The sequence below is a fragment of the Mobula hypostoma genome, chromosome 9, assembly GCF_963921235.1.
Source record: "Mobula hypostoma chromosome 9, sMobHyp1.1, whole genome shotgun sequence".
Taxonomy (NCBI): Eukaryota; Metazoa; Chordata; class Chondrichthyes; order Myliobatiformes; family Myliobatidae; genus Mobula; species Mobula hypostoma.
In genome coordinates, this window is record NC_086105.1 from 92,454,100 (window position 1) to 92,478,393 (window position 24,294).

The window sequence follows — 24,294 nt, forward strand, 5'->3', positions numbered from 1 at the left end:
ATATTGCAGTTCCAGCTGAGGGTCACCGGAGGGCATTCAGAAGCAGAATTTGATACAATACCTGCAGCCTACAGTTGTGCTATCATTGTTAACTTGGTTGAGATGAAATAGGGTGCAACCAAGTCTCTCATGTGCAGCACATTGGGAACTGAAACTATCAGCAAAAAATATGGTAGAATTCCTCATGCAATGTGTTTATTTTTGTTTTTCAGAGAATTCGAGCAACTGTGAACAGCCAGGAACAAAAGCGATTGCTAATGGACCTTGATATTTCAATGAGAACTGTGGATTGTTTTTATACAGTCACATTTTATGGAGCACTGTTTCGTGAGGTAGTGAACAATATATATTTAAAGAGAGGAAATATCTAGTTATTCATTTTGAGAATTAAAATTGTGAATTCCATAGTGGCCAAAGAAAGCATCAACATTCTCCAACTTCTAAGAATGCTGCCAAATGGGATTAATGTCGATTGCCAAAATGTTGACATAGATGCAGTCAGCAGAAGGGCCTGTTTCTGTATCATACAACTCTGTCAGGGAAAACTGCTCAAAGTAAACTTGTGATGAGTTTGGAACGGAAGACAATTATTTGATTCAAAATGATCTTTAAATTGTAATGTGTGTACATGGCAATCTTCATGTATATCTTATTTCACAGCTGATGTCTCAGTGTTTACGTGCCTCATATCTGATCTTGGTGCATTTATGTTAATTTGAAATTTTAGCATTTTGACATTTTTCTCACTATTATTCTGAGACCACCTTTTAGCACAATATTGATAAACCTGACTGTCCAGGCAGACCCAGTATCTCTGCCTGCTCGCCCCACTGAACTTGTGTCAGCATACTATTGTTGCAATTGTATTTCAACGCCTCTTCCAAATGCCCCAGTTGTACTGTTAAGATGCGTGCAAGCTGTCTCTGTATTGATTGAAATGGTGTCATGCAATGGAATTTATGGATTGCTGCCAACACATTAGTGATAGTGTAGAGTTTGTGCTAAATGTGTAGTGGAATGTCGAGATCTCAAATTAAACTCTTGGTTGCAGCCTTTAAAGAAATGATAAAAAATCAATCTGTTCAAAGAAGCAAAACTTAGGTTTTTTAAAAAAAATAGTTGTTTACCACAGTGACACCACTGCAATATCACACAGGTCTGTAGGGTCAACACTTGCAATGCGTTTGATGAATAGCTATTGTGTCAGAGTTGTACAGTAATAAAGGGAGCCTTTGGGCCACCACGTTCATGGTAACCTTTTTTGGTCATTTACACTAATTCTATTAGCCTACATTAGGCTGTATCTTTCTATGCTTTTGTCTATTTAACGTGTCTGACCCATTTTAAACATAGTAATTGTGTCTGATTTTGCTGCCAGCTCTGGCATTTCCAATATCAATACTCTATTATTTTTAAATGAAAACTTGCCTCTTCAATCCCCTTAAAGCTGCTTCTGCTCACTGTAAACCTGCACTTGTTTATTATACTCCCTACTATGGGGAAAAAGATTTTGACCACCTACCCTACCTACGTCTCTCATAATCTTCCCATAAGACATTGTAGCAGAATTAGACCTTTCAGGCCATTGACCATTGCTGATTTATTTTGCCTCTCAACCCCATTCTTCTGCCTTCTCCCTGTAATGTTTGATGCTCTTTCTAATCAAGAACCGACCAACCTGCACTTCAAGTATAGCCAATCCATAGAGTCACCATCCTCTGGCTAAAGAACTTCCTCCTTATCTTTGTTCTGAAGGAAAAGTCCTTTCATTCTGAGGCTGTGCCCTCTGGTACAAGACTCTCCCACGATTGGAAACATTATCCCCACATCCACTCTATCTAAGCTGTTCAATATTTGGTAGGTTTCAATGTGATTTTCCCCTCATTCTTCCAAACTCTGGTGAATATAGACCCAAAGCTAACAAACGGTCCTCATATATTAATCCCTTCATTCCCAGGATCATTCTTGTAAACTTCCTCTGGAACTTCTCCAATGCCAGCATTTCCTTTCTTGGTTTAGAGGCCCAAAACTGCTCACAATACTCCAAGTATGCTCTGACCAATGCCTTATAAAGTTTCAGCATTACATCCTTGCTTTTATATTCTCGTCCTCTCAAAATGAATGCTAACATTGAATTTGCTGCCTTTATTATCAATTCAACCTGCAACTTAACCTTAAAGAAACCTTGCATGACAACTCCCAAGTTTCTTTGCACCTCTGTTTTCTGAATTTGTTCCCCATTTAGAAAATAGTCTACACCTTTATTTCTTCTACCGAAGTGCATGAGCATACACTTCCCTTCACTGTATTCCATCTGCTGCTACTTTGCCTATTCTCCAATTCTGTCCAAGCCCTTCTGCAGCCTCCCTGCTTCCTCACACTACCTGCACCTCCACCTATTTTTGTAGCATTTGCAAACTTGGCTACAAACCATGAATTCCAACATCCATTTCATTAATGTATAGCATAAAAAATTGTGCATCCAACACTGACTTCTGTGGAATGCCACTGGCAGCCAATCAGAAAAGATCCCATTATTCCCACTCTTGGCCTTCTGTCATTCAGCCTATCTTCTGACCATGCTTGTATCTTCCCTGTAATACCATGGTCTCCTGTCTTGTTTAGCAACCTCATGTAAACAATGTCCACTGGCTGTCCTTTGTCTATCCTGCATGTTATTTCCTCCAAGAATTCCTGGAGATCTGTCAGGCAAGATTTCCCCTTAAGGAAACTATACTGGCTTTGGCCTATTTTATTATGTGCCTCCAGTGCTCTGAAAACTCATCCTAATATGACTCTAACATGAAGCAACTACTGAAGTCAGGCTAACTGGCTTATAATTTGCCTTTCTCCCTCCTTAAAGAGTGGAGTGTTGTTTACAATTTTCCAGTCCTCCAGAGCCATTCCAGAATCTAGCGATCTTTGAAAGATCGCTACTAATACCTCCACAATCCCTTCAGCTACCTCTTTCAGAACCCTCAGGTGTGGTCTATATTGTCCAGGTGCCTTACCTGCCTTCAGATGTTTCAGCTTTCTAAGCACCACATTCTTACTAAGAGTCTACACTTGTGTCTTCCCACAGCACACTCAAATTTCTGGCATTCTGCTGGTGTCTTCCATAATGATGATTGACACACAATACTTATTCAATTCATCAACCATTTTTGTTTCCTAATACTACATCTTCAGTGCCATTTTCTTGCCTCTCTTATACACTTTATATAATTGAAAAAAAATACTGGTACCCTCTTTTATATTATTGGCTAGCTTACCTTTATATTTTATCTTTTCACTCTTCATTTTGTTTAGTTGCCTTCTGTTGGTTTTTTAAAAAATCTTCCCAATCTTCTGCCTCCTTTTTTTTCTTGTTTTGTTCTATGCCCACTTTTTTTGTTTTTGTGTTGTTTTGACTTCTCTTTCATCTTCCCTTTGGAATCCTGTTTCTTCTTTGGGATGTACCAATCCTTAATGCTTTACCAGGTCACTCGCCACCTCCTTTACTCCAGGACAATCAATCCCAGTCTATCTATTTCATCCCCATAACTAAAGTCTTCCAATCCAGGCAGCATTCTGGTGAATCTCCTCTGCACCTTTTCCAGTAAAACCACGTCCTTTCTAGAGTATACTGATCAGAACTCCTCACAGTAGTCCAAGTTTGGTCTAACTAATATTTTGTAAAGTTGCAGTTTAACACCGCAGCTCATTAATTCTGCGCTTGTCAACCCTTCGAGGACTCATAAGATTTATTCAGTGCATCAGAGGTGCTTTGAGATGATGTTAAAACCTGTTGTTTCTTTTCTGTGTTTAACTTCAGGGCGATGTGTGGATATGTATGGAGCTACTGGACACGTCACTGGACAAATTTTATAAAAAAGTGATTGAGAAAGGAAAAACATTCCCCGAGGATATTTTGGGAAAAATAGCTGTGTCTGTAAGTTTAGTTCTATGATAAATACTGCATTTACTGGCAAATGTACCTTAATGCTCACTGTTGTTCGATGTGCCTATACGAGTCTGAGCATGAACTTCATTGATACGTTGATAACTCAGTGGCTAGCTCATAGAAATTATATTTCTTATAATAGTTAAATATTTGTGCTTGTCCATTCTTCACAAGAACATTTTGAATAGAATGGTGATTCCACGATTATGTTACCAGATACCAGGACTAAATCCAGAAACTAGAGTTCAAATCACATCATCACACCAGTTAATTTAATTTTGGATTATCTAGAATTCATTAAAATTCTTGAGAAAATTTTAGTCTTATAATCTGTGGTAATAATGACCACAGACTGCGGGATTGTTAAAAAGAATAGGTTCACTAATGGACTTGGAGCAACCAGCCTTAACTGGCCTGCATCTGTCTCCAAACCCATCAATGTGACTCCCTGTTTAATGTCCTCTGCTTAACTTGTTCAACAGGATTGCTGCATGAAAATCTGTCACATTAACAGGCTGGCTTTCCACTGGAGACATGAGACTGCAAATGCTGGACTGTTGAATTAAAAAAAAAAGCCACTGAAGGAGCTCAGTCTGTCTCTACCTGATACGATAATTATCCCTTTGCCTCCTGCTTGTCTCGCTAAGTTTCTCAGTTTATTTGTTTTTTTTGCTGACTTTCTGTTAGGCTGAAAAACAGCTGAATCCAATAAAATCATTTGAACTTTGAAAAATTAGCTAGACTTTGAAAATATCCATGTGCTTAATAACTTTACAGACTAATGTTTAAGTCCCATCTCTAAGTGAGAGATGATGGTGACTGATTTCAAATCTGTATAGCACCATATGACTGTGTGTTCACTGCTTTACTGGTCCAGAACTTTTATCTGCTTTGCTTTGCTAACACAAATATGTATTGGTTAGAAGATGAATATGTGAATTTCAGTAAGGCAGAATTTCACACTGGAGTTGTTGGAAGGCCCTAAAGTAGCTGGCCTATAGTACAACTTTCTAATTAGTTGATAAAGAGCTTAGCAGTTAAGCAACAATTTTGGCTTTCTTGTTATAAACACTTCTAGTAAGTGCTCATTTACTAGGATCAATGTTAATAAATCCTGACAAATAAGTTGAGAGTAGCAGACAGATAACATCTAGATCCAGCAAACTCTTTGACCAAGACTTAATAATGTTTGAAATCTCATCAGATTAGGCAGCATCTGTGGAAGGAGAACCAGATGATAATATTCCAGGTACAATATCCATCAGATTTCAGAAAGAAAGAGAAATTTGGGTTTTCCATCGCAGAGAAAGTGTTGCGGGGGGAGGGTGGGAGGTAGAGAAGGGAAATATCTCTAAGGTGAAACCAAATGATTTGATTATGGTCGCACACATGAGGAAATCTACAGTGCTGGAATTTCAAGCAACACACATAAAAGTTGCTGGTGAACGCAGCAGGTCAGGCAGCATCTCTAGGAAGAGTCCTGACAAAGGGTCTTGGCCCAAAACGTTGAGTGTACCTCTTCCTAGAGATGCTGCCTGACCTCCTGCGTTCACCAGCAACTTTTATGTGTGTTGATTTAATTATGGTGCTTAGAATCACTTTAAGTTCCTTTGCATATTATGTTTATAACAGCATTATAGGATGTGCCCATTATGTTATTAGAGAATGAAATATTGTGTCAAAATCACAGATGGATGACAGGTAGAAGTAGTTAGTTCTGATGTAGACAGTAAATACTGTATGCTTCCTCAGAATGGCAAGTGGAAGACCATAATGTGGGCACCATGATAACCTAGCGGTTAGCGTGACATTATTGTAGCTTGGAGCATCAGCGTTTCGAGTTGAATTCCTACATCATCTGTAAGGAGTCTGCATCCTCCCCGTGAAATGTGTAGTTTTCTCTGGGTGCTCCGCTTTTCTCTCACAGTACAAAGGCCAACTGTTTAGAAGGTAATTGGTCATTGGAAATTGTCCCATGATTAGGCTAGAGTTAAATCAGGTTTGCTGGGCAGCATGGTTCAAAGGGCCAGAAGGGCCTAATCTGTACTGTATCTAAATAAATTATATGGCCAGGTAGAAAATGAGGTATTTTTCCTCAGGTTTGAATTGGACCTTGTCATAACTGCTCAGGAGGCCACAGACAATTTAGAGGAGATGGTGGATTGAAGTGGCACACACCTGGAACGTCATTTATCGTAGCACGCCAAACCCGGATGCTCTACAGAAGTGTATAGGTGCTGCATTTGTCGAGACTGGATGTGGCACACTGAATTAAAAGTCGTGCAAGTCGGGCGCTGCCTCATCTGGCAAGACTGCTTGGAAGCGTAGAGGTGGAAGGATATTTGTTACAGCTCCGGCACTTGCATGGGAGAGGGTGTGGTTGGTGGGAATGGAAGAGTGAACTAGGGTATTGTGTAGAATGAGTCTTTTGAAATATCAAGAAGGAAGGAGGTTACACAGTGGAGATTGCTAGAGATGCAACATTAAATGTGGTGCTGTGGCGAAATGGGAACTGTTTATTTCATTCCAGGAGAGCAGAAGTGTGGGAAATAGGTGAGATGCCATCAAGGCCTCTGTCCACAATGAGAGGAAGCCATGGTTTAGGAATATGGAAGATATTTCAGAGACACTTCAGCTAAATGTCTCATCATCGGAGCAAATGCAACAGATGTGAAACTGGGGAAATGGAATTGATCCCTTGCAGCAGGCAGGATGGGAGGAAATACAGTTGAGGACTGAAGAAGACCTGAGTGGCTGACCTATTTCCTGGGAGGTCTACAAATGCTGCCTGTATGTATTTGGAACTGTATTAGAATTAGTTAATTACTACAGATATGTACTTCAGATTTAAAACATGCTGGAACACAGAATGCTGGGCCAGAGAGTTTATACTTGTATATCTAATATCACCAAACTTGCAAGACATCTTCACTGTTAGCAAAGCAAAGTCAAAAGTTGCTGTGCATCATCCATGTTAGCCCATTAATTGCTGACAAATGCAGAAATGCAGCTTACTTTGTGACAAAAGTGTATGCTTTTGGAAAAAATGTGGTTTTGGTTATAATAATAACAGATGATCCCTACTTAAAACAGAGGGGTATACTTAAAGAATATAGAGACAAAAGCTTGAAAACTAGATATTTAACATGATCCATAATATCTTGGAAATAGTGAGAAGAACCATCAAGATCATAAGACTGGTTAAGTAGAAATCTATTATCAGTCATTGAGTTAGAATATCCAATCGGCATACCTTGACTTCATTCTATCCTCCTTGGTTCATTCCCTTCCCACCTACATCAGCGACATTTCATATGTTCTTGATCTCCTCCACAACTTTCTGTTCACTGGCCCTGACTACCTCATTTTCAGCTTGGATGTCTAATCCCTATACATTTCTGTCCCCATCAAGAAGGCCTTAAAGCTCTCCACTTCTTTCTCAACAAAAGACCAAACCAGTTCCCTTCCACCGCCACTCCCTCCTCTGTCTGGCAGGACTGGTCCTTGCCCTCAACAGTTTCTCCTTCCGCTCTTCTCAACTCCCAATTTCTCCAAACTCGAGGGGTAGCCGTGTGCACCTGCATGGACCTCAGCTTTCCCTGCCTTTTTGTTGTCTATGTGGAACAATCCAGGTTCCAAGCCTTCCCTGGTAATGCTCCCCAACTCTTTCTCTGCTACATTGATGACTGCATTGGTACTGCTTCAAGCATGCATGCTGAGCTTGTCAATTTTATCAACTTTGCCTCCAACTTTCACCCTACTTTTAAATTCGCTTGGTTTATTTTTGACACCTCTCTCCCCTTTCTTTATCTCTTTGTCTCCACCTCTGGAGACAAGCTGTCTACCGACATCTTTTATAAACCTACTGATTCCCATGGCTATCTTGACTCTACCTCTTTCTACCCTGTCTCCTGTCATTTTTCTCAGGTTCTTCGTCTCCACTGCATCTGTTTGCAGGATCAGGCTTTCCCTTCTAGGACATCAGAGATGTCCTCCTTCTCAAGGGACAGAGTTTTCCTTCCTCCACCATTGATACTGCCCTCACCCACGTCTCCTCTATTTCCCAGACATCTGTGCTCATCCCTTCTTCCCACCACCTTTGTAGGGATAGAGTTCCTTTTTCTTCATCTACCACCCCATGAGCCTCCACATCCAACACCTTATTCTCTGCAACTTCTGCCATTTTAATGGGATCCTACCACCAAAACGTCTTTACCTCCCACCCCCACTTTCCATTTTCTGCAGGGATTGCTCCCTCCTAATTTCCTTACCCATTTCTTCCTCCCCTCTAATCTCTCTCCAAGCACACATCTCTTCAAGTGACAGAAATATATCTGCCCATTCACCTCTTCTTTCACTTCCATTCAGGGCCCCAAGCAGTCCTTCCAGGTGAGGCAATACTTCACCTGCGAATCTATTAGGGTTGTCTGTTGTGTCTGATGCTCCTGATACGGCCTCCTCTGTGTTGGTGAAATCTGTCATGAATTGGGGGACTGCTTTGTTGGGTACCTTCATTCCATCTGCCAAAAGTGAAAAATTCCCGGTGGGCAATTATTTCAATTCCTAGCCTCATTCCCATTCTGACATGTTGGTCCATTGCCACGATGTGGCCCCTCTCAGGATGGAGGAGCAACACCTCATATTCCACCTAAGTAGCTTCCAACTTGATAGGTTGATTGATTTTCTCCTTCTGGTAATTATTTTCCCTCCGCCTTTCCTTCTCTTCTATTCCCCTCTCTGGCCTCTTACCTCTTCCCCTCACCTGTCTATTGCCTCCCCCGGTGTCCCTCCTTATTTCCCTTTGTCCCATGGTCCAGTCTCCTCTCCTATCAGATTCCTCCTCCTCCAGCCCTTTGCCTTTCTCACCCATCTGGATTGACCTTTCACCTTCTAGCTTGTCCTCTTTTCCCTCCCCCCACTTCTTTATTCTGGTGTCTTCCCCCTTCCATCCCAGTCCTGCATGAAGTATTGACTGTTTATTCATTTCCATAGATTCTACCTGACTTGCTGAGTTCCTCCAGCATTTTGTGCATGTTGCTCTGACTTTCTTGCATCTGCAGAATCTCTTGTGTTTATGATTGGCTTATAATGCTTCAAAACATTTTTTCTGTAGTGTTATATGGAAAGGAAGGTGGACTGATGTTCGTGTGATTTTGCTGTATTTTCAGACCATTAAATAAGTTTTTGGCTATTCTTTACAGATTGTGAAAGCATTGGAACACTTGCATAGCAAGCTTTCTGTGATTCACAGAGGTGAGTACATTCATTTCAAACGAGGCAATGCATGGCAAGCTACTTAGTCATGGGATGTGAATGTTGTTGGCAAGCCATCTCTGCCTACTACTTTTCAAGGTGCTGGTTGCCATTTTAAATCATTGCTATCTTTGTGGTGAAGGCTGTGTGAAGAGTTAAAGGATTTTGACCCACTGATGCTGAAAGCGTGCAGTATTTCCAAATGTATGGATTTGTCAGGCAATTACAGACACTGGTTCTTTTGACTTGCTGCCCTGCTCTGAGGTAAAGATGGCAGTTGCTGAAAAGTAAGTTAATTTAAAGGGAAGTCATTCATTGCACTACTCAAAGCTTTGGTAGCACCAATGAATAGCTTGCATAAACAATTCAAAATATTAAAAAATTGAGTATTCTGTTGTTTATTCTTTGTTTATTCCTTGTGCCTTACAACCACAAACCACATCCTGCTCTCTCAGTGATGCTCAGCTCTGGTAGCTGGAGTTATATGAAGATGTTCTGTGTTACAACTTTCCTCTGCATTTTTACGAAGACACTGTCTGTTTTAAGTTATCTTTGCCTGTTTTTTTTTCTGGTTTATGAATAGAAATTTACTGGCCTCTTCTAATCACTAAAGTCAATGAAAGCTGTAGTATCCTGAAACCCTCATCCTTTCTTATCATTTTGGAGTAGAAAATGTCTTTTATCTCAATTTATCTACCAATGTATGTGTTTTGAGAAAGCACTTGTATATTTACTACAGCAGTAATCTTTTAGCCTTAAGATTCTGATTCCACGGAGGAAAGAATTAATTTGAGTGGAAACTGCATAATTGACAAAAGTGTCCATAATGATTCCGTCTGATTTGAACAAAATCCTTTGCACAATGTATGGTATCTTGTTTTTTTATGCAAATATTTTGCTCTTATTCAATATTACCAAGTGCCTTTTTAGTTGGGTCTCGTGTCCTTTATGTTTGAAATATGCCTTTAACCACCCAGTTTCTAGATAAGGAACAAGATCCAGTGGTCAGAAAATCTCAGAGATTTAAATCAATCTATAATTTTTCACATACAATTACAATACATGTTTCAATTAGATAATTAAAGTAATTATTCATGTCGGTATATTTATCTCTGTTCTTTACAGATGTAAAACCTTCAAATGTTCTCATCAATAAGGAAGGGCATGTCAAAATGTGTGACTTTGGAATTAGTGGATATCTGGTGGACTCTTTGGCTAAGACTTTGGATGCAGGCTGCAAACCGTACATGGCTGTAAGTCAGGACCTAGAACTATGCCCCTCTTGTGCTCCATTATTTTGTGTGCAAAGTGACGGTGCATTTCTGATATCGCCTATGGATCCAAAAGTAGGATCCTTGTCTCTCAGCATGTGGATTCCACTCTACCCCTGAGATTTGAATGCATAAACTCAGGCTGTCACTCCAGTGTAGTACTGAAGAGCTGTTCTTTGGATGAAATGTTAAAAGAAGGTCCATTCTGATTCCCTGATGTATGAAGATTTGAGGAAACAATTAAGGGTATGGAGCAAGGTTATACCTTAAGTAAATAGTGGAGGAGTTTACTATATAGATACTTTATTGATCGCAAAGGAAATTAGTATCACAGTAGCATTACAAGTGCACAGATATATAAATATTAGAAGAGAAGTAAGAAAGAGTGAAAAATAAGTTACCTCAAACAGTCTAACAGGAGGGGGTCATCACTACGCCGGCTAAAGGTTGACTCATTATAGAGCCTAATGGCCAAGGGAAAGAATGACCTCATATAGTGCTCTTTGGAGCAGCGCAGTTGTCTTAGTCTGTTACTAAAACTGCTTCTCTGTTCAGCCAAAGTGCCATGCAGAGGGTGAGAAACGTTGTCCAGATTTGCCAAGATTTTCCGTAGGGCCCTTTGTTCTACCACAGCCTCCACTGTGTCCAGTTTGACCCCTGTAATGCCATTGCCCCAGCACACCACCGCATAGAAGATTGTACTGGTGGCAACAGACTGATAGAACATGTGATGGAGAGGCCTGCATACTCCAAAGGAGTACTTGTAGGTCCTCACCACATCCACGTCTTTACCATCAATAGTTACAGGGAGCAGTGCACGCTTTGTCTTCCTAATGTCCGTCACCATCTCCTTTGTCTGACTGATGTTGAGCTGCAGCTGATTCAGCTTGCACCATTTGACAAAATCCTCCACCAGGGCCTTGTATTCATCCTTCTGTCCTCCCTTTATACATCCAACTATTGCTGAGTCATCAGAGAATTTCTGCAGATGACACGACTCAGTGTGGTATCTAAATTCTGAAGTGTACAGGAAGGGAACCAATACAGTCTCCTGTGGGGCCCCAGTGCTGCTTATAGCCATGTCTGACGCACAGCTCTGAAGCCGCACAAAAACTGTGATCTGTCAGTCACGTAGCCCATTATCCAGAATAGAATAGAAGTGCCAACCTGCTTTGAATGGAGCTTTAGCCCCAGCAATGAGGGCTGTTGAAGGCACTTGAGAAATCAAAAAGAACATGATCGTCAGTGTTGCCTACTTATCCCAGTGGGAGTAGGCTCTGTTCAGCAGGTAGATGACAGCACCATCGACTCCAATGTGCTCTGGGTAGGCAAACTGCAAGGAATTGAGGGCTGTCCTGACCACCGGTTGGAGGTGAGCCAGGACCAGCTTCTCTAGGGTCTCATGATGTGTAAGGACAGGGCCACTGGACAGTAGTCTTTCAGGACTTTTGGTTGGCCCTTCTTGGGTACTAGGACCACGCATGATGTTTTCCACACAGTCAAGACCCTTTCCAGGCAGAGATTCAGATTGAAAATGCGCTGGAGAACTCCACACAGCTGCTGAGCACACTCCTTCAGGACCTTGGGGTTTAGGAGAAGTTAAAAAAAAAATTCGGAAGGCACCACTGTGGTGAAGTGGTTAGCATGACGCTGCTACGGCCCTAGCATTCCAGAGTTCAGAGGTCAATTCTGGCATCCTCTATAACAAGTTTGTTTGTCCTTCCCTTGAGTGTGGGGTTTTCCTCTGGGTGCTGCGGTTTCCTCCCACATTTGAAAGACGCACCAGTTGCTAGGTTAATTGGTCATTGTTAGTTGCCCTGTGATTAGGCTGGGATTAAATAGGTTGATTGTTGGGCAGTCTGGCTGGTTGGATTGGAAGGGTCTTTTCCTCACTATCTCTAAATAAATAAATAAGGCAAAGAGGAAGTATAAAATTAAGTTAACATTGATATAAAACTAAACTTTTTTCAGACATCCAAATCAGTAGTAATAGGGTGATGGTAAGGATGATATCACAGCTGTAAGGAGATGGCAGAAATACTAAATCATAAGCAGAGATGAGGCTGAAGAATCAGTAGCAAAAACCTTGTTGAATGAATTCAACAAGTGGGGCAGCATCTCTGGAGTGAATTGGACAGTCCACATTGAGATCCTTCATGTGGACAATCATATCATCTCTACTTCTTTATTTACTGGTGAGGTAGAAGTCGTAACATTGTATGATGAAATTAATAATGAAATGGATGCATATAAAATAGAGAACAGGTTCATTTTGAATTAATTAGACTCAAATTCCTGATGCTGATTGATTACATTTATTCATTTTAAAATAATCGATTGAAATTGATAGTGGAGGATATATTACACATTAATGAATTATTCATTAATCTATTAACCAGATAGCTCTTTAAACATTATGATCAAGTTAGTTACCCTGGCCTCACGCTATCAAAAAGATAACCTTTTTTCTAACCATCCCTCCTCACGTCTCTGCAGCATTAAAAGTTTTTTTTTCTCTCACTTTTTCCAGTTCTGATGAATTAGTCAATTTAGATAAATTTGTCTCTATAGATGCTGCTTAATGTACTGAATATTTTCAGCTTTTCCTGTAGTTTTTTTTTGTCTTTTAGGTTTCAAACTGCTTTGAATTCTCATTCAAGAATGGCATAGAGCAAGTGAACAGGCAGAGGAAAATTGTAATACCTATACTAAAAAAAAGGGGAGGATAGACCATATTCAAGGAATTATAGACAAGTTAGTTTGACATTGTATGGTTAGGAAAAATACTGGCGTCTTTATAAAAAGAGATGAAAGTCCTAGAAACAAAATATAATTGTACTCCATTCCCTTGCCTTACCTTCTTATTCTGGCTTCTGTCCCCTTCCTTTCCAGTCCTAATGAAGGGTCTCAGCCCTAAACATCAACTGTATATTCCCCTCCATTGATGCTGACTAACCCGCTGAGGTCCTCCAGCATTTTGTATGTTACATTGATTTTAAAATGGAAAGACTTGCTTGTATTTCTTTTTTGAGGATTTATGGAGAGATTAGATGGTGGTAATGCATTAGATATAATTTGTCAAAGGACCTTTTGATGAGGCATTCCATAATCAATTGATAAATAATTCTGCAAATATGGAATTGTAGGATGTGGCGGAATTTCCCCTTGCTCGCTAAAAAAAGTAACAGAGTGGGATTAAAGGGTAGCTATTTATAGTGGGTAGTGCTGTTTTAAAAGGATGAGATTCTGGCACTATGGCTAATTACAAATTATGTAAGCAGATTAGGCTATGTAATCAAGGACGCAGTTTCTGAATTAGCAGATGCTACCAAACTGGGGCAGTAGTTGTTGCTGAGGAAAGTACCGTCAATTCCAGGGAGACATTAATAAACTTGTAAAATGGGCAAATGATTGCTAAATGATGTTCACTGCAGACAAATGCAGTGGTGCATTCTGCGAGGAAGTAAAGGAGGTCACTTTATCTTTGGAAGGTACAAATCTAGTTGGGATAGAAGAACAAATATAGATGTGCCAATATTAGAAATGTGTCTGAGTTTAGTAAGGATATGAGTAATGCCAGCCAAGCACCAGTGTTCATTTTGATAGATGGATTGAAAAGTAAGGGTGTTGTGAACTTGGGTTGGACATGTGGAGTGTTGCATAGAATTTTAGTGGTCATATAAAAAGGATAAAGAGGCACTAGAGACAGCAGACAAGATAGTGCTAGTAATGAGAGAAGGCATATCGAAGGAGAATGAGCAGATGGAATCTCTTTTCCCCTGGGGGTGTGTGGGACAATTAGAACAACTTATCAAGGTTTTTCCTTTAAAAACTACAAAAGTACTTATCACTTAGGTAAAGAGGTTAGTTTTTGTGGGGATAGCATGACTAGAAACTATCAGTACAAGGTATTGAAGGGATCTATTACAAGGAGTGGTCTCAACAAGTACTGCAGATGGCAGAATGGATGAGCATATGCTAGATAAGGGAATAGAGTGTCACAGCATCACATTCAGAAACAGGACCTTTGGCTACTATGTCTAATCCAGCCTTAATGGCCTAGCCTACACAGAGGTAATTCTATTTGCCCACACTGAGCCTTACCTTTCAAGTGCCGATCTAAATACTGTCGAAATGTAGTGATGTATCTGGTTTCATGTCCTAGTTCCAGATATCAACCATATTGTGTTTTTTAAAAAAATAAACTTCCTCTTTCGTCCCCTTCAAAGCTCTTTTATCTTAAACCTATGCCCACTTATCTTTTTACACCAACCATTTAGTTGAAGAAAGGTGGAAGGAAACACAAATGGAGCATAAATGGTGACATAGATAGGGCCAAATATGTAGTTCTATTTTAGAGTAATAGTACGATCACTTGATATAATAAGTATTGGCACCCAATTGTCCACCATTGAGAACACCTACCATAAATGCTGACTGGGTAGGGCGAAAAGCATTGTCTAGGATGCATCTCACCCTAACCATGGACTTTTTACTCCCCTCCCATCTGGTAGGCGCTACAGGAGCCTCCGCTCCCGCACCAGCAGGCACAGGAAGAGCTTCTTCCCTGAGACTGTGACCCTGCTGAACCTCACATCACAGCGCTAAGCAGTATTGCACCCATATTGTACTGTCTCAGTACTTTTATATTTGTGTGCTGTAGCACTTACTTTTTATTCGCAGTTATTTTGCAAATAACACTCTTCTTTGCATTTCTGGTCAGATGCTAACTGCATTTCATTGGCTTTGTATCTGTACTTGGCACAATGACTATAAAGTTGAATCTAATCTAATCTTTGAAACAAATGCAAATCCTGTGAAGTAGTATGTACCTTGCAGAGTTCGGTTCCATGATTTAATGTTGCGGGTTAATAGATCCAGAGGTCCCTACTGAGTAATTTTTCAGCTCTGATTTCCAGCTGAAATGAGGCAGGGGAGAAAATGAGCATGAATTTGCATATGTTTGTACTTGTGTAGATGGTATTAGACAGTGTGAAAGTGATGGACAACTTGTATGCAATGTGGTCAACTATTTTAGTAATATTGGAAAGTCTCAGCAGGTTGGGTGGTATCTGTGAAAAGATGAGATGTAACCTTGCAGGTTAATAAATCTGTCAGATTTTTCTGATAAGCCATTGGCCTGAGATGTTATCTCTATATCTCTGACCTAGTGACTGTGCTGTGATTCTATTTCAGGCTCTAGCAATTGTACCTACCTATTGCCTGTTACCCCACTGGTATTTAGGGCAGCAATGCAGATCTCCATCTCTGGTGGTGTTCAGGGCTTCCTTCATCATGTCAGTACTGTAGCTTGGCTTTCACTACTGTCAGTTATGCAAATCCCGGGTGGAGACACCGTAATTCCATTGCACTCAGATGTAGAAGCATTCTTCGTTGCTGTTTCTATAACAATTGTGTTTCACCATTCAGGGTTGTTAGCCCTGGGCTAAATCCCCAAACCTGAGTCCGGTGGACCACTCTTAGTCTGGCCTCTACCCTCGACCTGTTTGGCATGGGTGACCCTACCAAGAGCCAAAACATAAAGACCTGACTCCAGCCAATATAGTTCTCCCATCATTGAGGCAGGCAAGTCTCCAAACCCTACAACAAGGTTGTGGTCCACTTGGAGATCTAACAATTGTACTACTCTATGCTGGGGATTTTGGTAGTACTGGTTTGTCAAGTTTTCTAGTCTATTGGATATTCTTCCTGTTCATATACCAAAACACATTTAACTTACAATTTTATAAGATGTTCTGAATTGAATTAAAAACAAATTAATGCCAGAAACTTCTAAATTGCAATATGGGTTTATTGAGGATAGAGGAACTAGAAACGCAATTTTCATACTACAAGTGCTTTCAGAAAGGGCAATTGAATATCACAATAATGCCTTTTTATGTTTTATTGATTTCACTAAAGCATTCGACAAAGTGCAACGTGAAAAATTATTTCAAACTCTCGCTAAACTAAACATTGACAGGAGGGACCAACAATTGTTTCAAAACTTATATTGAAACCAAATGGCAGCAGTAAAAATTGATGATAAATAAGCATTTGGACTAAAATTCAAAGAAGAGTTAGACAGAGATGCATTGCCTCACTAGAATTATTTAATATCTATAGTGAAATAATTCTCAGAGAAATAGAAGGCCTAGATGGGGTAAAAATTGGAGGTGTTAACATCAGCAATCTAAGATATGCAGACGATACCACCCTAATAGAAGTGCTGCAGAAGACCGACAAATCCTCCTAGACAAAGTAGTATAAACAAGTACAGATTTTAGTCTAACCATCAACTGTAAAAAAAAAACACAAAAAAAAACACCAGATGTATGGTAATATCAAAACAGCAGGATACTCCCAACTGCCAATTATACGTCGGTAACCAAGAGATTTAAACAAAAGACCAGCTTTAATTACCTTGGTAGCTTTATATCACAAGATGTTAGAAGTAAAGTAGAAATAGAAAGAAGAATTGCCATTGCCAAAACCAACTTCCAAAAAATGAAACCCATTTTTACCAACAGACACATTACTATAATAACAAGGCTACTAAAATGTTACATCTGGTCAATCTTTCTGTATGCTTCCGAAACACGGACTATAACACCAGAACACCAAAGAAACTTAGAAGCAACGGAAATGTGGCTTCTTAGAAGAATGCTGAAAATATCATATAGAGATCGGGTAATGACACACTACTCCAACGTGCCCATACAAAAAGATCTTTATTGAGATCATTAAATGAGAGGAAACTTAAATTCCTGGGCCATGTCATCAGAAAGGGAGAAATAGAATGCCTTACATTACAAGGCTGTATGCCTGGGAAACGCGGAAGAGGAAGGCAAGGAAGAAAATATATGGACACTGAAAGAACTAACAGATCTAGATGTGCGAGATATCATAGACGCTGCATGGGATCGTTTGATGTGAAAGCCATGATTCCCAAGCGTGTAACGCGCAAGGCACATGAAGAAGATAAGATGTTGCACAGTATAATATGTAATCCAATGAGTTGGAATGGAGTGTGGGAAACAGGGCCCCGGTAAGTTTAAAGGAGGTGTAGTGAGCCAGATGTTCAACTGTTGTGGTTTTGAAACAATTGAATAGCAGATTATTAGCGCTTAACAGTATTTTGATTTTTGTCCTGGTAAGTAAGCCTTGTGGAAATATGTTATGTAGAACATAGAACCTTGCAGCACGGTACAGGTTCTCTGGCCTACGGTGTTGGGCTAACCTTTTTTAACCTACTCTTAAGATCAATCTAACCCTGCCCTTCTACTTAACCCACTTGTGTTTGAACAGGGAAAATGTAGGAAGAGGTCACTTTTGTAAAGATCAGTAACAGCTGGTTTGCTGCTGGGAACAGCTTAACATCTGTTTTGGATGAAAAAGATTAGAAGTTATTATTACACATATAGCAGAGACTTCATGAAAAAAAACAATGTTCTAGTCAGGACTACCATGTTAATTATGGAAGGGAAATCATTTTGGCAATTTCTTTGAAAGAAGTAAAGTATGTTTTGATAAAAAGGAGCTAGAGGGAATTGTACTTCCAGAAGGTCTTTTATGGTTAGGAAAATTTAATTAGTGGTGATCCACAGGGATGGGTGCTAGGACCCCAACTATTTACAACGTACAACTTGGATGGAAGCAACACGTCTAGAATTGCCAAGTATAGTAAGATTTCAAATATAGGTAGGAAAGCAATTTACAAATGCAGTTTTAATGAAATATTTAAGATCACAAGATGTCTCAACAGGATAATGTGGGGAAAAGGCTTCCTCTTGTGGATGTAGAATCTAGATCTGCAGTTTACTAATTAAAATTGTCACTCATTTTAAGGCGGATGCAGCAGCATTGTATTTTCTCCCGGAAGGTCATGAGTCTTTGGCAGTCTTCCTAGAATAGCAGGCAAAGAAAAAAATTTCTTTTTTTTAAGAGGTAGATGAGGAGGTGGAAGGTTACCCTTGGTTCATGGGAATGCAGAGATGAGTTAAAGTCAGATCATCCATGGTATTAAATGTCAGAAAAGAATCAAGGAGCCAAGTGGCGGCCTCTCAGTTTATATATTTGTAAATGATTTGTGTTCATTATCATGCCATCTGTGTGAAGCAGAGGGTCAAAATTAAAATTAAGATGTAAAATTAATAGAGGTATTTGGTCCAATTGATGCATTCTCAGTCAGAGCTAAGTCCTAATTCTGTAACACTATTCACCTTTCTAATTTTTGAATAGTAGGGGTTGTTGCATCATATATTGTGGGCAGTTAACCTGAGGCATGCAAAATGAAAAATGCTGGATCTTTCTGTGGGAAAGGTAAACAAAAGTTCTGATGAAATGTCTTGATCCAGAAACATTACCTTTATCTCTTTCCACAAATGCTCTCTGATTGCTGAATGTTTTCAGATTCTCTGTTTAATTCAGAATTCAGGCATTTGCAGTACTTTTTCCATTTCAAACGTGTGTTTTTGTTTTTAATTCTCAGCCCGAGAGGATTAACCCAGATCTGAATCAAAAAGGATATAATGTGAAGTCTGATGTTTGGAGTTTAGGAATCACGATGGTATGTAAATAAATCAAATCTTCTGTTCTTAGTTAAACTATTTTCTTGAATTGTTCTTAAAGATGTCTTCTTAAAATCTTGCAGAAGTTGAATTTTCATTGTGAAAACAATAATTTTTAATATTGTTGCAGATTGAATTAGCTATTTTACGTTTTCCCTATGAATCCTGGGGTACACCATTCCAACAGCTGAAGCAGGTTGTGGAAGAACCCTCTCCCCAGCTACCAGATCACTTCTCTAAGGAATTTGTAGATTTCACGGCGCAGTGGTAAGTCTTTGAATTGGTTTGCCTTTTAAACAAACCAATTTTATAAGTGTGGAAATCCAATTGTATGTCTTAAATAAGGTAACCAAGCAAATCTGTTAAATCAATATAATCATTTGTACTTCAGCGTTGTCAGATTTGTTCAATTAATTTGGGAAATGCATAGCTGATATAGAAATTAATTAATCGAGACTTGGGAATGAGGGGAAGAAACAGATATAATATTACATTAACAGATTTGGTTATTGATGTTACAATGACCAAGTAACCTGACAGACTTTCAGCACCTACGTTTCAATCTGTTCTAACTGTTGCTTGGTCTCTGTTCTGGAGTATGTTAACCTTTACTCAGATATCTGTGTATGTGTTGGTATCAATTTGCAGTTATATTTTTTCAGTACAGCTCTTGCTTAATGCTCTTCATCGCATTTTGAGCAACAGCAGAGTACTTTCAATAAGTTATGGTATTAAATTAATTTATCATTACAATATGTCTTTATTGTAGAAGAAAGTCATAAACTACTTTACAAAAGGATGAGGTAAAATTTGATGAGCTAGATTAAGTTAGGAATGGAGATTGTGTTTTTTATTATCAAATGTAATGAAATCAGTGGAAAACTTTTGTCTTCATGCCATCCAGATGGGGATTTCAGACATAGGTACATGGAGTAGTAAAAAAGAAAACTATGCAAAATGTTGTGTTGCAGTTACAGAGAACATGCAGTATCAATAGACAAAAAAATGCTAGATTCACAAGGTAGGTTGGGAGATCATGAGTTCATATCGTGTACTTGAGATCCATTGAAGAGTGTGATAGGGACGTGCTAAATTTTGTTGGCCTTACGAGGAAGGCAAGGCACTTGGCTAAAATATCCATCCACATGACTGCATCAGAACAAACTGTTGGTGGAACGTGAAGTTCTCAGCCATCTCCGCCTGAGCATCAGTGATACAAACGGGGGATGTAAAGCACCCCTCTTTCTGAAATGAATGCATTAGGGTTTTGCTAACATTGAAGGAAAGATTGTTGTCTTAATACCCTGCCACCAGGCACTCAGTCTCCTTCCTGTATCTTGTCTTACTGTTATCTGAGATCCAGCCCGCAATGGTGGTGCCATCTGTAAACTTCTAGAACATAAGAACATTAAAAAATAGGAACTGGAGTCGGCTATCTGGGCCGTTGAGCCTGCTCTACCATTCAATAAGATCATGGTTGATCTGGCCGTGGACTTGGCTTCACCTTCTTCCCTTTTCCTCATAACCCTTACATCCTTTGCTACTCAAAAATTTATCTTAACTGTGTCCAAAATACAGTATATTTAATGAGGTAGCCTAACTGCTGGGCAGAGAATTCCACAGATTCACTAGTCTCTGGGAAAAGCAGTTTCTGCTCAGTTCTCCAAAATCAGTTCCCCAATCGTGAGGCTATATCCCCTTGTTCTCCTCTCACTTACCAATGGAAACAACTTTCCTGCCTCTACCTTGTCTAAACCTTCCATAATTTCATACTGTATGTTTCTATAAGATCCCATCTTATTCTTCTGAATTCCAGTGAGCATAGTCACAGGTGACTCAATCTCTTCTCATAGATTAACCCCCTCAACTCCAGAATCACTCTGGTGAACCTCCTCTGCACCCTGTACAGTTGCAGCATAATCTCCTTGCTCTTAAATTCAATTTCCCAAACAATGAAGGCCAACGTTCCATTTCTTGATAACCTGTTGCACTTTCAAATAAACCTTTTGCAATGCATGCGCAGGCATTCCCAACTCCTTCTGCACAACTGCATTCTGCAAACTTTCAGCATTTGAATAATAATCTGATCTTCTATTTTACCTTCCAAACTGTACAACCTCACACTTATCATCGTGTTCCATCAGCTAGACCCTTGCCCACTCACTTGCCCACTCACTTAACCTACCTATATCTCTGCAGACGCTCTGCATCCTCTGCACAATTTGCTTTTCCACTCAACAACTTAGATACCCTATACCAGCCCCTTCTTCCAAATTGTTAATCTATGTTATGAACAGTTGTAGACCCAACACTAGCTCCTGTAGCACTCTGTGCACCACTGATTGTTAACCAGAGAAGTATCCATTTATCCCAACTATCTACCTTCTCTTCATTAACAGGCCCTCTATCCATGCCAATACATAAACCACAGCTCTATGCATACTCATGGGTAAGTCTTTCATGCAGCACCTTATCAAACTCCTTCAAGTATATAACATCCATCTGCTGCCCTCTATCCACTGTTCTCATTATATTCTGAAAGAACTCCAGTAATTTCTCAAATCCATGCCATGTCTGCCCAATGGAGCCACTTCCAACTAGATGTCTCATTATTTCTTAATGATAGGTTCAAGCACTTTCATGACTACACATGTTAAACTATGGCTTGTAGTTACCCACTTTTTGCCTGCATCCTTTTTAAAAATAGTAGCTTGACGTTCACAACACACTGTCTTACAATTTGCAGGGACCTGCCTGGAGTTCAGAAAATTTTGGAAAAACACCACAAATAAGTGCACTTTAACTTCTACACTTTTTTTCCATGTCGCGGGGTGCATCCCATCAGGGACAGGATTTGTCTACTTTTAAGGGCTCTAGTTTGCTCATCACTACCTCTTTAGTGAAAGTGACTGTATTGAGGTCCTTACTTCCCATTGTATCCATAAAATCTCATTTTGGCATATTAGGGAAAAAAAATGCCATATTTGGCATATTTTTTTAAAAAAATGGTTTTTAAGGCTTTGGCCATTTCCACATTACACAGTATTAGTTCACCTTTCTCACCTTCCAAGGGAGCTATGTTCACTTTAGCCATCCATTTCTACTTAATGTAATTGTAAAAACATTTGCTATCTTTTTATATTTTGTGCTAGTTTATTTTGTAATCTCCCTTTCCTTATTGTTTACTTGGTGTTCCTTTGATTTTCCCAATCTTCCAGTTTCCTACTACTCTGGTGACTTTATAGGCACGAGCTTTTAGTTTGTCTTTTATTTCCTTAGTTATCCAAAGCTGGGTTTTCCTAGCTTTATTGTCCTTGCTTTTAACTGGAATATATTTTGTTGAACACCATGAAAAGTGTGTGAAACTTTTCCACTTTTCCTCAACTGTTCCACCATGTAGCCTGTGTTCCCAGTGTAGGCTAGCCAGCTCCTCCCTCATCCCATTGTAGTTTCCCTTGTTTAGGCATAATGCACTGGTTCTAGGTTGAACTATCACACCCTAACTAGATCAAGAAGATCCCTGACTACAAGATTGTTAATTTTACCTGTCTCATTGCACAGGACCAGAACTAAGATAGCATTTTCTCTTCTAGGTTCACTAACATGTTGTCGAAGAAAGCCATCACAATTGCATTACATTGCCTTGACCAGCTTGATTAGCCCAATCTACAGTCCCTGTGACAACTGCTTTTCCATTCTTATATGCATCAGATATTTCTTGGTTTATTGCCCAAGTCTCTGTTATTACTTGGTGAGCTAAGGACAACTCCCACCAGTGATTTTTTTTTTCCCTTTATGTATTTCTAATCTCTATCCAGATGGTCGCAACATTCTACTCCTTAGATCTTATATCATCTCTCCTATTGCCCTGAACTTATCCTTAATTAAGAGCTTATCCACTCCTGCCCATCCTTCTGTATTGGGTGTTTAATTCCCAATCATTTCCACTCTGCCACCACATTTCTGTGATAACCAGTGAATCATACCATTTTATACTGACTTGTGCCTCAATTTCACTGACCTTGTTTTGAATAGCACAGGCTATCAGATTAAAGTGCCTTCATTGTCACTATATACTACCCTGAGATTCATTTTCTAGTAGGCATTCACAGTAGGACAAAGAAGTATAATAGAATTAATGAAAAACTACACAAAAACTGACAAATGAGTGTGCAATAGAATATGAACTGTGCAAATGCAAAAATAATAATAATAAATAAGTAAGCAAACAACACTGAAAACATTAGTTGTTGAGTCCTTGAAAGTGAGTCGATATGTTGTGGAATCATTGTGTCCTTTGCATTTGACTTTTCTCTACTCCATTCTGACCTTTCTCTTTTCTAACTTTTGCTTTGGTCCCTGCATTGCTTCCCTCTGTTTTTCTGCCTAGATTCCTATACCCCTGCCATATTAGTTTAAACCCTCCGCAGTAGCACTCCCAAACAATTCTTCCCCCCCGCCGCCATCCACCACCTGGACATTGATCCTGGTCCTGCACAGGAGTAGACCATCTGGTCCCACATCTCCCCAGAACCAGTTCCAATGCCTACAGGAATCTGAATCCCATCCTTGTGCACACTGCTCAAACCCCATATTCATCCTAACTATGCTGATGTGCTGCTCTAGCCTCAGGTGGCAACCCTGAGGTTATTTCCTTTTGACATTCTACTTTTTAATATATCTCCTAACTCCTCCCACTTTTCCCCTGTATTTTTGGTACTTATGTGCACCATGACAACTGGCTGTTCACCCTCCCCTTCCAGGAGGTCCTGCAGCTGCCCTGATACGTCGCTGACCCTTGCACCTGGGAAGTGACATCCTAGCCGAGAGTCCCCATTTTCTCTTTAAATGGAGTTTGAGGTTTATAGTTCAAATTCCAGTATGCAAGTTCAAGGATAAGGAAGTTGTGGGCACTGATGATATAGTGGTTACAATTGGGAATACTCTGGAGAACTGGAACATGCAGATATCAGGGAGCCTTGGGCTGTGGAGGACGTTATAGGGATAGTGAGGGAACAAATGAGAAACTACAGATTTTGTCTTAGTGTTCCTAATAGCATGTTAAGGTAACCACTTCTGTTTATCTTCCTCTTCCACTTTTCAGTTTAAAGAAGAACCCTGAAGATCGTATGAACTACATTGACCTTATGGTGAGGAGCCCTTTGCTTGACTTTTGCCATTTACATTTCACTCCATGCATTGCTTTTGCCTGGTTCATAATGTATGTTTTCCTTTTTGTTCCTTCCCTGACCCTAAA

General features: G+C 39.7%; 1 protein-coding gene across 6 annotated transcripts in view; it reads left to right on the plus strand.

Moving 5' to 3' along the window:
* LOC134351859 (dual specificity mitogen-activated protein kinase kinase 6-like) overlaps nt 1-24,294 on the plus strand; it is a 205,271-nt gene that overhangs the window by 175,466 nt on the left and 5,511 nt on the right. For all 6 annotated transcript variants that reach the window (XM_063058686.1, XM_063058683.1, XM_063058684.1 and 3 more), the window contains 7 exons: nt 213-332; nt 3,815-3,931; nt 9,145-9,196; nt 10,322-10,449; nt 18,959-19,036; nt 19,168-19,304; nt 24,142-24,187. In XM_063058686.1, the coding sequence (XP_062914756.1) occupies nt 213-332; nt 3,815-3,931; nt 9,145-9,196; nt 10,322-10,449; nt 18,959-19,036; nt 19,168-19,304; nt 24,142-24,187 (678 nt within the window). The remainder of the gene's footprint in view (nt 1-212; nt 333-3,814; nt 3,932-9,144; nt 9,197-10,321; nt 10,450-18,958; nt 19,037-19,167; nt 19,305-24,141; nt 24,188-24,294) is intronic.